The sequence below is a fragment of the Hyla sarda genome, chromosome 1 (assembly GCF_029499605.1).
Source record: "Hyla sarda isolate aHylSar1 chromosome 1, aHylSar1.hap1, whole genome shotgun sequence".
Classification (NCBI taxonomy): domain Eukaryota; kingdom Metazoa; phylum Chordata; class Amphibia; order Anura; family Hylidae; genus Hyla; species Hyla sarda.
The window spans coordinates 391,370,083-391,383,383 of record NC_079189.1 but is presented as its reverse complement, the minus strand read 5'-3'; the positions used below and the strand labels follow the sequence as shown (position 1 = coordinate 391,383,383).

Sequence of the window (13,301 nt, the reverse complement as noted above, 5' to 3'; positions counted from 1 at the left end):
GGAGGATGGAGGAGGACAGAGGGTTCTGGAGGAGGAGGATGGAGGAGGACAGAGGGGTCTTGAGGAGGAGGTTGGAGAAGGACAGAGGATTCTGGAGGAGGAGGATGGAGGAAGACAGAGGGGTCTGGAGGAGGAGTATGAAGGAGGACAGAGAGGTCTTGAAGAGGAAGATGAGGAGGACAGAGGGGTCTGGAGGAGGAGGGTAGAGGGGGAAAGAGGGGTCTGGAGGAAGAGAAGGATGGAGGAGGACCGAGGGGTCTAGAGGAGGAGGATCCAGGAGGACAGAGGGGTCTGGAGAAGGTGGATGGAGGAGGACAAAGGGTTCTGGAGGAAGAAGAGGATGGAGGACGACAGAGGGGTCTGGATAAGGAGCATGGAGGAGGAAAGACAGGTCTGGAGGATGGAGGAGGACAAATGGGTCTGGAGGAGGGGAATGAAGGAGGACAGAGGGGTCTTGAGGAGGAGGATGGAGGAGGACAGAGGATTCTGGAGAAGGACTGAGGAGGACAGAGGAGTCTGGAGGATGAAGGATGACAGAGGGGTCCTGAGGAGTAAGATGGAGGAGGACAGAAGGGTCTGGAGGAGGAGGATGAAGGAGGACAGAGGGGTGATGAGGAGGAAGATGGAGGAGGACAGAGGGGTCTGGAGGGAGAGGAGGATGGAGGAGGACAGAAGGGTCTGGAGGAGGATGGAGGAGGACAGAGGAGTCTGGAGGAGGAGGATGGAGAAGGACAGAGGGGTCTGGAGGAGGGGGAAGATGAGGAGGACTGAGGGGTCTGGTGGAGAATGGGAAAGAGGGGTCTGGAGGAGGACAGAGGGGTCTGTAGGAGGAAGATGGAGAGGACAGAGAGGTCTGGAGGAGGAGGATGGAGGAGGACAGAGGGGTTTGGAGGAGGAGGATAGAGGGGTCTGGAGGAGGAGGAAGATGAGGAAGACTGGGGTCTGGTGGAGAAGGGGAAAGAGGGGTCTGGAGGAGGAAGTTGGAGAGGACAGAGAGGTCTGGAGGAGGAGGATGGAGGAGGACAGAGGGGTTTGGAGGAGGAGGATAGAGGGGTCTGGAGGAGGAGGAAGATGAGGAAGACTGGGGTCTGGTGGAGATGGGGAAAGAGGGGTCTGGAGGAGGAAGTTGGAGAGGACAGAGAGGTCTGGAGGAGGAGGATGGAGGAGGACAGGGGTCTGGAGGAGGAGGATGGAGGAGGACAGATGGGTCTGGAGGAAGAGGAAGATGAGGAAGACTGAGGGGTCTGATGGAGAAGGGGAAAGAGGGGTCTGGAGGAGGAGGATAAATGAGGCAAGAGGGGTCTGGAGAAGGAAGATGAAGGAAGACAGTGCAGGGATAGAATTCAGCCGAACTGAGAAGAAACTATGTGTGGCAGTATTATTATTATTATTATGGGTACAATTGCCCAGATTTATCAAACTGTGTGAGAGAAAAAGTGCAGTGATTTTCCCACACCAACCAATCACAGTTCAGCTAACAAGCTCTGGTAAAGTGAAACCTGAGCTGTGATTGGTTGCTGTTGTAAAATCCCTCCACTTTTTCTCTCACACAGTTTGATAAATCTGGGCCAATGTGTGTCAGGAATATATTCAGGTGGCACAGTGTCTGGCAGTGTTTTAATGATTTATTTTTTCATATAGAGGATGAGGATCTGATGACAAAGTGAGGAGCCAATGATGTCTAAGCGTCAGACACTGCAGAGAAGATGTAGCTGGAAGAAGACCTGGTGCCTGGACCAACAGAGAAGAGGTCACTCAGGTCACTGATATTAGGGTATGTTCAGACAAGCGTATTACTCACAGAAAAGTTCCATTGGTCTTTATGCCATTCAGTAGTAGTTGTTCAGATTCCTCTCTAGCAATACAGCCGTGGAACCAAGGCATCCGTTCGTGAGCAGTGGTGGCAATCAACTTTTCTAGCTGGGGTTTTTGGCTGATAATGGCTTGTTCAAGAGCTTCACCCTGTAAATTACAAAATAACAAAAAACAGTAATGGTAATAAAGGGGCATTGACCAATGCACTGTCCAGCCATAGTCCCTCTCCTGACCTCAGTGCTGCCGTTGTGTTCTCCATATTTGTGTGTCAACAGTGTGCCCAATGTGCAACATCCTACATGGCCTGATACATGTCAACTTGGTGCTCAGCCAAATTTAAAGATTACCTCTCATTAACTTAATATATTTTATAATCCTCCCAGTTCACTGCCCCCATCATGATAAACCCCCTGCCTTTATTTTTATTATTTGTTAGTTTTCTACCTTGATATTGCTCTGTATTTTCTGCTCAGCCTCAGGTTCAGGTCCACAGACTGGGAAGGGGCGTTACCCAGCAGGCGTGACATCATCTGAAGCCATACAGGGGAGAACTTCCTCCCTTACTCTGCAACCAACAGCAAATGGCATTTAAGTGTTAGAGGAGCTATGATTGGATAATGCTGCACGCACCCCCTCAGCATTTCCTGATTTTGGACTTCTGCCAGGCCAGCAGGAGTCCAAAGTCTGTGCAAAAGATGGGGGGAAATGTGCTCTGGACAGGTAGGGAGACACCTGAAAATATGACTTTTGGTGGTACTTACGGACCACGCTTGGGAAACACTGGCTTAGAAGGATAAATTCAGGTTTAAAGATGATATACAATAAAGGGGTATAGTTAGTTAGGCCATTTGCCCCAATGCTAGGTGGCTTAGGGTGGAAGTCACAAGCCCTTATGCGTGGTATTTAGATAAAGGGATTGGACAAGAACCAATGATGGGTAAACTAAATAAAAATGTATATATTATGACAATGTCATCTATCAAGAATGACATATTAATGGCAACAAGTGAACAGTTTTTGAAATTGATGTGTTATAAGGAGAAAAAAATGGGAATACTAAGGGTTGTAAGTGACCTTGACAGGGGCAAAATTATAATATTTAGACGACTAGGTCAGAACATCTTTAAAATGGCCCAAGGCAGGCCAACTATTGAATTAGCAACAGGTTTATGGGCACCCAAGGATTATTTACACATGTGGGAGTGAAGGACAGCTAGTCTGTGCATCATAGCTTGCTACCTATGGGTCTGTGTAGCCACGTAATGCACAATATTATGCATGTGGTCTTAATGTTGATCAGTATAATCAGTGCAATGCCAGGACGTTAAACAGATTTCTAAATTGCTTCTATTAAAAAAACCTTACTCCTTTCAGTACTTCGCAGCTGCTGTATGCTCCAGAGGAAGTTCTTTTCTTTTTAAATTTATTTTCTGTCTGACCACAGTGCTCTCTGCGGACACTGTCACAGGAACTCTCGAGCAGGAAAAGTTTATGAGGATTTGCACCTGCTCTTGACAGTTTCTGAGACTGACAGAGGTGTCAGCAGAGAGCGCTGTGGTCAGACCGAAAACATTTTTTTAAAGAAAAGAACTTCCTGTGGAGCATACAGCACAATACTCCGGCACGGTTATAGTGATGTCCCGATACTCCGGCCCCATTATCGTCATTCATCAGACCCGGAGCGATGTTTGCTCCGGATGCTGATGATAGCGGGGTGCTGCATGAAAGATTGTGGGGGTCCCTAACGGTGGGACCCCCGCGATCATGCATTTTATCCCCTATCCTTTGGATAGGGGATAAGATGTCTTGGGGTCAGAGTACCCCTTTAAGTATATGCAAGCTTAGTTCAATTCAAGTACATGAAATATGACCTTACTTGTAAATTCCATGTTTGCTGTACATACTCTCTGATAAGGCTTTCCTTGAGGTCTTCAAAAGGTCCTATTTTTGGTTGAACACCAGATGGGCGACTGCAGGGTTTCTTCAACAAACAGACAAGTCCACTACTTTCATGAGTGTGGTAAGTGATGAGCTCAGCTGGAGTGCTATGTGATATTCCACCAGATATTGCATATGTTCCACTCAACTCTCTTTCAATAGTATAGTGATAGTATTTTCGACCATGAGAAACTGATAGAGCATAACCTCCAAGGTAACTTCTGCTCTGCCGCAACAAATAAAGGCCATCACTCAGTCCTCCTTGTTTAAGATAGTTCTCAGATTCTTCACGTGTTATGTTGCCAAAAAAATATGGCAAATGGTTTGTGCCTTCTGCCATGTTCCCTAAGAACACTAAGGAAGTTGTAGCCTGGGACCTAAAAAAATAAATTTAAAGAGGGCATTTTAATCAAAACTTCTTTTTACATTCTAGAAACACTGTTTCTATGAAGTCCGCTACATGTATTGGTCCTTTTTTAAGTTACCAAATTAAGCTAGAGAAGTTCTTGTGCTCTACATTATAGTCAACAGAAGTCAACAATTAGTTGAAGCAACTAAAGGAATCTATCACCCATACTTTACCAATAAAAAACAGAGCTGCTCCTCTGCTGTTAACATTTACAGATATGCTCTACAGCAGGCAGAAGAAAACTGGTGACTTGCGATGTAATATATTGGGAATTTTCTGGGCATACCCCGTGACCTGTGCAGAGGTAACTGTAAAGGAAGTGGGCGGCGATAAGCTATATCTATTACTTATGCATAATAAATAAAGCAAGTACCGTATTTATCGGCATATAACACACATTTTTTTAGGCAAAAATGTTTTGCCTAAAGTCTATCTGCGTGTTATACGCCGATAAGCCGCTGCAGTTCAATGATTTAAAGCGGGCGCTTTAAATCAATGAACTGCAGCGGCTTTTGCAGGTGGAGAGACCTGCCGTCGCTGCCGGCTTTTGTGCCCCTGCCTGTCCTGGGGTCTGGAGCCCTGCTGCCGCTGCTTCTCTCCCCATGGCAATCGGCGCCGCTGTCCCTTCTCTCCCCCTGGCTATCGGTGCCGCTGCCCCATTGCCGGTGCCAATAGCCAGGGGGAGAGAAGCGGCACCGGCAATGGGGCAGCGGCGCCGATAGCCAGGGGGAGAGAAGGCGCCGCTGCCTTGTTGCCTCCCCCATCCTCGGTTGTATAATTACTTGTTGCCGGGGTCGGGTCCGTGCTGCTTCTGGCCTCCGGTGTGGCGTCCCCTGCGTCGTTACTCTGCGCTGCCAACGACGCAGGGGACGCCACACCGGAGGCCAGAAGCAGTGTGGACCCAACCCGGGCAACAGGTAATTATGCAACCGGGGATGAGGGAGGCAGCGGGGCAACGGCGCCGGCAGTAGGTGCCACTGCCCCTTCTCTCCCCCTGGCTATCGGCGTCGGTGCCCCATTACAGGCTCCGCTTCTCTCCCCCTGGATATCGGTGCCGGCAATGGGGCAGCGGCACCGATGGCCAGGGGGAAAGAAGGGGCCGCGGCGCTGATAGCCAGGGGGAGAGAAGTGGCGGCAGCAGGGCTCTAGACCCCAGGAAAGGCAGGGGGAGAGAAGCGGGCAGCGACGGCCTCCCCCTGCCTTTCCTGGGGGCTTCTGCGGGGTCAGAAACAGTGTATCGGGGTATACACATGCACACACACGCACCCTCATTTTACCAAGGATATTTGGGTAAAAAACTTTTTTTACCCAAATATCCTTGGTAAAATGAGGGTGCGTGTTGTAGGCCGGTGCGTGGTATACCCCGATAAATACGGTAAATTAAACGAGTTTCATAGTTATGTAGTTGATAAGGTTGAAAAAAGATCATCAAGTCCAACCAGTAACCCTACTGTGTTTATTCAGAGGAAGGCAAAAAGCCTTATGAGGCAGATACTAAGGACCACATACTGGGGAAATAATTATTTTCTCACTTCAAAAATGGCAATCTGAATAAGTGCCTGGGTCAACATCCTATGTCCACTGTAACTTGTTGGAAACAAAGATGCGTTTCAGCTCACCCCGCAGTAGGCGCACAGACCTGAGGTGGACTGCGTCTCTCAGAATATGCAAGAAAAACAGGAATGTCCAGCGCCAAACTCAGGAACGATTCCTTTTTAAGTAGCCATGGAAGACATCACAGGAACTCTGACAAAGTGATGCGTTTCGGCCTCACAGGAAGGCCTTAGTCAGATTAGACACACATGGATCTCCTTATATATGGGGAGAACAGGTGGCGCAACCGGAGAATCTGATTGCATCATCAGGACCACCCACATACAATCACATGAGTTGCACACATCTAAAATGCCAATGTGAACAACAAAATTTATTCAATGCAAATAAAAACATTAAAATCAATACATATATTTACTTCTGCCAATGTTCAGTTGTGCCCAAAATATATAAATAAATCTGGATAAATAATGGATGGATAGGAACAAAAAAACATATAGCAGGATTTCCTGAGAGAAGTTATTAGGTCTGAGGCAGACTTTATTAGCAAATCTGTCCATGTGGCTTTGTGGCTTGTCCTTTGTACAGATAAGACAAAACTGTCAAATCAAATCAGCTCTAGGTTCGCAGACACAAAAATAAAGCATACAAGGAAAATAAACCCCTTTCTTTTTGGGTCGCAAAAACAATTTTTACAAACATAGTAGTATCGTAAAAAAAATCTGTGTATCACTCAGCTAGTGTAGTCAAGTATTTCTCTTTATTCGAGCAAAATCAAGACAGAAAAAAGACAGCAGGGGTGTAACAGATGATAAATGCAACAAATCTATCTGCCCACATAGTCCCACTCCTCCAAACGCAAAAATACAAAGTGAGCTCAAGCTTAAAAACAATTGACCAAAACAATCATGAATCAGGCATACAGGCTTTCAAGCTAGAAAACCACTTAAAGCACACCAAATAAATTGTGCAAAAACATTGATCAATGTCCCGCTATATGTTCTTCAATATAGTAGGTTGTCAGTTGTGTCAAAAAGAGTTGTAAAGAATGATAGAAAATGCAATTTCTGTAATATAAAGAATATGGGTATTCAAATGATAAATACCTAAACCAAAAACAGATATTTTACGTGTGGCCCCTCTTCAGCGACTCCTGGCTCCAGTGCGCACCTCCAGCAATGACTAGCATTGGGAGGAAGTTACATCACCAAATCACATTCTCCTAGCGCTAGGCACTGTTGAGAGGTGCGCACGCGAGCTGGGTACAGCAAAGAGGAACAAAGCAAGAGTACAAAACAGGTATACCTGAGGCCAGGTATGCATGAAATGGGGAGAAATTAAAGGGGTATTCCAGGCAAAACCTTTTTTTATATATATCAACTGGCTCTGGAAAGTTAAACAGATTTGTAAATTACTTCTATTAAAAAATCTTAATCCTTCCAATAGTTATTAGCTTCTGAAGTTTTCTGTCTAACTGCTCAGTGATGATGTCACGTCCCGGGAGCTGTGCATGATGGGAGAATATCCCTTGCATGATGGGAAAATATCCCCATAGGAGCTGGACAGCTCCCGGGACGTGAGTCATCAGAAAGCAGTTAGACAGAAAACAGCAACTCAACTTCAGAAGCTAATAACTATTGGAAGGATTAAGATTTTTTAATAGAAGTAATTTACAAATCTGTTTAACTTTCCGGAGCCAGTTGATATATATTAAAAAGTTTTGGCCTGGAATGCCCCTTCAAGTTATTACCTCCCCATGCCATATCAATTCCCCTCCATTCCATTTTCATTTCTCCCCATTTCATAGCCAATCCATTTGAATGAACATGAAATGTAGAGGATTGGATATGAAATTGGGGAGATTGGAAATTGAATGGGGGTACATGGCATGAAGGGAAGGGACATGGAATGTCCCCTCCCCAAAAAGTAGTCTTACATTTAGGAGTTTTGTTTTTTCTTTCAAGAGGCCTGAATGTTTGAGGGATCGTCTTTAATCAGGGTTGCATAGCACTGAACGGTATTAGCAATGAAATGATTGCTATAAATAGTTTCCTATGGGAACATGAAAAGTGTAAAAAAAAAAAGATAAAAAATGTTTTAAAAAAATTACAAAATGTGAAAATAAATGAGATTTTTTTTTAAAATGGTAGAGTAATAGAAAAATATGTAGTCATGGGTATCATTTTAATCGATTTGACCCACAGCATAAAGAAATCATCTAATTTTTACCGTAAAGTATACAGCGTGAAAACGAAACCTTCTAACTTATTTTTTTCCTTCACAAAAGAACATATGGAAGCACTCACCACATAAATCTTTCACCTTTATTTTTGTGAAGTGCAGGGTAAATTGCAGCAATCTCACAGGGATGGTACGGTAGGCCGCTACAAACACTGAGCTCGGTGTGACAGCTGTTTCACCCACATGCACAGGCTCGGTCTGACGAAGACCGCACATCCGGGTGAAACAGCTGTCACACCGAGCTCAGTGTTTGTAGCGGCCTACCGTACCATCCCTGTGAGATTGCTGCAATTTACCCTGCACTTCATGAAAATAAAGGTGAAAGGCTGCACAACTGACATGCACTTCCATACGTTTTTTGTAAAGAATTCTGCATTAGCATTTTTTTGCTTTCCTGGATGGGGACCTCTACCTGTTCAGATACATGTCCTAACGCACGGCAATATTGTGTCCAGATCGGGGAGTTATTTAGGAACGCATTTATTGATAGCGGTGCCAAAACTATCTGTTCCTGTTTTCATAATCAATGTGTTTTTTCTTTTCAGTTTCCCCACGCAAATAATATTTTTTTGGTTGCGCCATACATTTTATGGTAAAATGAGCAATTGCATTGCAAAGGACAACTGATCGCGCAAAAAAAAGCCCTCATATTGGTCTGTGAATGAAAATATAATAGAGTTATGATTTTTAGAAGGCGAGGAGGAAAAACGAAAATGCTAAAATAAAATTGGCTGTATCCTTAAAGCCAAAATGGGCTGTGTCCTTAAAGGGATACTCTGCCCCTAGACATCTTATCCCCTATCCAAAGGATAGTGGATAAGATGTCTGATCGCGGGGGGCCTGCTGATGGGAACCCCCACAATCTCTCTTCTAGCCCCCCATGTTATCTGCAACATGGAGCGAACTTTGCTTCGTGCCTTATAATGGGCGATACAGAGGCCGGAGTGTCTGACATCATAGCCCCGCCCCCTCATGATGTCACGCCCCACCCCCTCAATTCAAGTCTATGGGAGTGGGTGTGACAGCGGCTGCGGGCACTGACAAGTGAATATCCTGACGTCACTTGTCAGTGCCCGCAGCTGCTGCTCTCAGTAAGTGCAGCGTATTGGACATTAAGAGAATGTCAAACCCGCTCAGAGCTCCTGCACCTGAGTCTGCTGGCCAGGTAAGAAGAACAACAGGGGGAGGAGGGAAGGGGAAAGTGATGTGGCTCAAGGAGTGAGGGGGGTTGATTTGGCACAGGTGAAATGAAATGAATGAAATGGCACAAGAGGGAAGAAATGGCACAGGGGGTGGTAAAGAGGGGGTGAGGCATTTGCACAAAGGGTAAGAAAGGGGAAAGGAAATGGCACAGGGGGGATCAAGGGGAAACTATGTGGCACATGATGTAAAGGGGATGATTTGACACAAGGCACGGGAAATAAAGTGGCACAGGGTATAAAGGGGGGATGAAATGTTACAGGGTGTTGAAAAGGGGGGGGGATTAAATGGCACTGGGAGATTCTACTGTAATATTGCTTTGTATCATATTTTATAGTTAAAGGTGTACTCTGCTGGAAAACTTTTATTTTTTAAATCAACTGGTGCCAGGAATTTAAACAGATTTGTTAATTACTTCTATTTAAAAATCTTAATCCTTCCAGGATTTATCAGCTGCTGTATGCCTCAAAGGAAGTAATTTTCTTTTTGAATTTCCTTTCTGCCTGACCACAGTTCTCTCTGCTGACACCTCTGTCCATTTTAGGAACTGTATAGAGTAGGAGCAAATCCCCATAGCAAACCTCTCTGCTCTGAACAGTTCCTGAAATGTACAAAGGTGTCAGCAGAGAGCACTTTGGTCAAACAGAAATGAAATTCAAAACGAATAGAACTTTCTCTGGAGCATACAGCAGCTGATAAGTACTGGAAGGAATAAGATATTTAATAGAAGTAATTTACAAATCTGTTTAACTTTCTTTTGGCAAAGAATGTTGGTCTCATAACCATTAATTTCAGACCTAATAAGCATTAAAACAGCCCATTCTGCCCCTAGACACCTTATCCCCTATCCAAAGGATAGGGGATAAGATGTCTGATCGCGGGGGTCCCACAGCTGGACCCGGTGTTCATTTAGAATGCAAACTGCGGTGCAGGAGGCTCATGATGTCATGGTCACGCCCCCTCATGACATCACAACACACCCTCTCAATGCATGGCCGTGATGTGACAAGCCTCCAGCGCCACATTGCTAGTCATCCGGCATGGAGCAAACTTCGCTCTGTGCACAGATGACTGGAGTGCCGCAGCAGAGATCATGGGGGGATAAGATTTCTAGGGTTGGAGTACCCCTTTAAGGACACAGCAAATATTTTTTTGCATTTTATTTTTTTCTCCTCGCATTCTAAAAATCATAACTCTTTCATATTTTCATCCACACATCCATGGGCTTATTTTTTGCGTGATATTTTTTGCGTACCATAAAATGTATGACACAACCAAAAAAATACATTTGTGTGGGGAAAGTGAAAAGAAAACCACAAAGTTTAGAAGGATTTGTTTTCACACTGTACAACCCATGGTAAAAATTACATGTTTTTTTATTCTCTGAGATAATACCATTAAAATGATACCCATGATTATGTACTTTTTTTTTTTAAAGCAGTACAATAATAGAAATCTAAAACTTTTTTTTCAAAATAACTATGTTTAAAATTGCCCTATTTTGACCACCTATAACTTTCTAATTTTTTCTAATTTTTTATGAGGCTGTATCAGGGCTCATCTTTTGTGCACAAAATCACATGATCACACGTTTGTGTATATGTGATTTTTTTTTAATTATTTTTTTTATTAAATATTTTTGGGATATGATGTGACAAAAAAGCAGCAATTTTGGACTTTTTTTTTAAACGTTTATGCCATTCACCGTACAGGGTCATTATCATTTTATTTTGATTATTTCTACATTTACGTATGTGCCGATACCAAATATGTTTGTTAAGTATCTTTTAATGCTATTATGGGGTAAAATGGGGAAAAGGGGCCATTTATATTTTTACTGGGGGACAGGCCTTTTCACATTTTTTTTTAAAACTTTATTTTAACTATTTAACATTTTTACACTTTTTATGTCCCCACTCGGACTATTTTTTGCAATCTTTAAATTGCAGATACTGATCAGTGCTATGCAAAGCAGACCAGAAAAGAAGATGCCAGGGGGACGGACAGAGCCAGGTGAGGGGACCACCGTCCGCCATTTTGGATGATTGGATCCCCATAGCAGTAAGTTAATATGAAAAATAAAACATGCCAAGAAAAGATACATATTAGTGAACATCTATATTAAGAATTGGAAACCATGTGTATTGTGGTAGTAGGAATGCAAGGAACCCACCCGAGAATACTGAATTGTGGGGTCAGAGAGCACATTACTCCATGCTTTTCTGCATGGCTCCGTCTGATCTGCACTCTCTCTCTAATACCTCTCTGTTACTAGGGAGGACATGCAAAAATATAAATGGCAAACACACTTTTTCTCTCAAATTCAGTCATTCTGTCTAAACCATTCTATATTTAGTAAATAATGTCTCATTCAGTCTAACTTAAAACTAGAAATGACCAAAACACAAGAACAGTTTTGCTCTTTCCTGTGGAAATAGAGGCAAGATGTATACATGTGACGTGTATAGATATAAACATACTGCTCAGATATAGTACACTGCCCAATGTGACCTTTTCAAAGAGTTAAATTGATTTTTTTCTTTATCATTACATTTGATATATTTGCAAAAAGTAACATCACACTGCCAATGCCGCTTTCAGGGGGTACAGCCAATATTCCTGTAATGGGCCCGGGCCCTGGAGCCCCAGCACAGAAACAGAAATCTGCTGTTTAAAAAGCGGTCTCCTGCACATACAGTACGCAAATTGCGTACGTAATGTATGTGGTGCCGGGAAAATAACGGTGTCTAGGGTATTGCGGTAATAGTGTAGGATCTGGTGGTATTAACCCTTGAATGTTGTGACGCCAGGGTGAGGTTTCCTCAATAGTAATGTACCTACCGCCAACCGTCCCATATTTTAGAAATAAACTGAAGAAACTTTACTTGTGAAATTTTATTAAACAGTCTTTAACATAACAGTCTTTTCAAGAGTGAACTGTCATACAGGTTCCTCACAGGTTTGCTGGGACTTGGAAGCAATGAGCTTTGATGCAGGCCAGTTTGCTACTAATTATAATATTTGAGCTTGTAGTAGTCACACAGGATTTGATAGATTGAGCTTTAGAGTAACTCACGTTTAGTGGCTGCAGGTTCTTAGGCTTTGGCCTGGATGAATTGAGATTTCTGCTGAGATTGTTATGCTTCTTTAGTGTCCAGTAGTGTTGGACGCAAATATTTGCATTTTAAATTTTTATTGCAAATATCGCAAATTCGCGAATATGTTTGCTATGTATTCGAAATTGCGAATATTAGTTTTTTCCGCATATGCGCATATTTGCATATTTGAATTTTCGCATATTCGCATATGTGAATATTCGCATGTGCAAATATTCACATGTGCGAATATTTGCATATGTGAATATTCACATATTCCTTCTTTTCACTTGTGGGCCAATTAGAATGATGCAAATACACTTGTCAGAGGTTATCAACAACATCCCTAGCAACCAATAGTAAAGTTGCCCACCCCCTCACTGTTCTCTTCCTCCAATACCCGAATATAACAAATGCGCGAAATTTGCGAATATAGGACAAATATTCGTCTATATATTCGCAAAATATCACAAATTCGAATATGGGCAATGCCGCTCATCACTAGTCTCCAGGACATAAGAGAGAGAATTTAGTGGCTACAGCCTTTTATATAATAAGGGGCTGGACTAAACTCATTGGTCAGCAAACCTGTAAGTTATGAACCCAGTGAACTGGGTACATCACCTGACCTTGTAAGGTCCTCAAACCATGGTACAACCTAATTAAAAGGCACGTGACCTGCTAAGGTCTTATGCATAGATATTTCCTATAGATCAAATATATATATTTGTTGTGCCGGCTATCTTTCTTTTTTCTTGTATGTACAATTCAGGGGGAAATGGCACCCTCTTTAGCTGTGCACCCCTCCCCCTTTCTCACAGGTGGAGTTTTAAATGGATCCAGCATGTCACCCAGTCAGAGGCTATATGCCCAGCAGAGGTGAGTGGATAGTTGAGTGTTAAGCTCAGAATTTGTGCTAGGTTCCCATCCTAAATGAGGCCACCTCCCCGTGGTGGATGGGGGACACGTTTTGATCAAAAAGTGCGCTAAGAGCCTCAATTTTTTTGACCAATATGTGCTGCTGCAATCCTCTTTTTTTCTATATATAT

General features: G+C 43.5%; 1 protein-coding gene across 11 annotated transcripts in view; it reads right to left on the bottom strand.

Annotated features, from left to right (window-relative positions):
- SYK (spleen associated tyrosine kinase) overlaps positions 1–13,301 on the bottom strand; it is a 124,421-nt gene that overhangs the window by 69,798 nt on the left and 41,322 nt on the right. For 10 of the 11 annotated variants that reach the window (XM_056525507.1, XM_056525498.1, XM_056525557.1 and 7 more), the window contains 2 exons: positions 3,692–4,130; positions 1,802–1,962 (listed from right to left, as the gene is read on the bottom strand). In XM_056525507.1, coding sequence (XP_056381482.1) covers positions 1,802–1,962; positions 3,692–4,093 — 563 coding nt within the window. In that variant the 5' untranslated portion in view covers positions 4,094–4,130. The remainder of the gene's footprint in view (positions 1–1,801; positions 1,963–3,691; positions 4,131–13,301) is intronic. The other variant, XM_056525582.1, reaches the window with a different exon arrangement.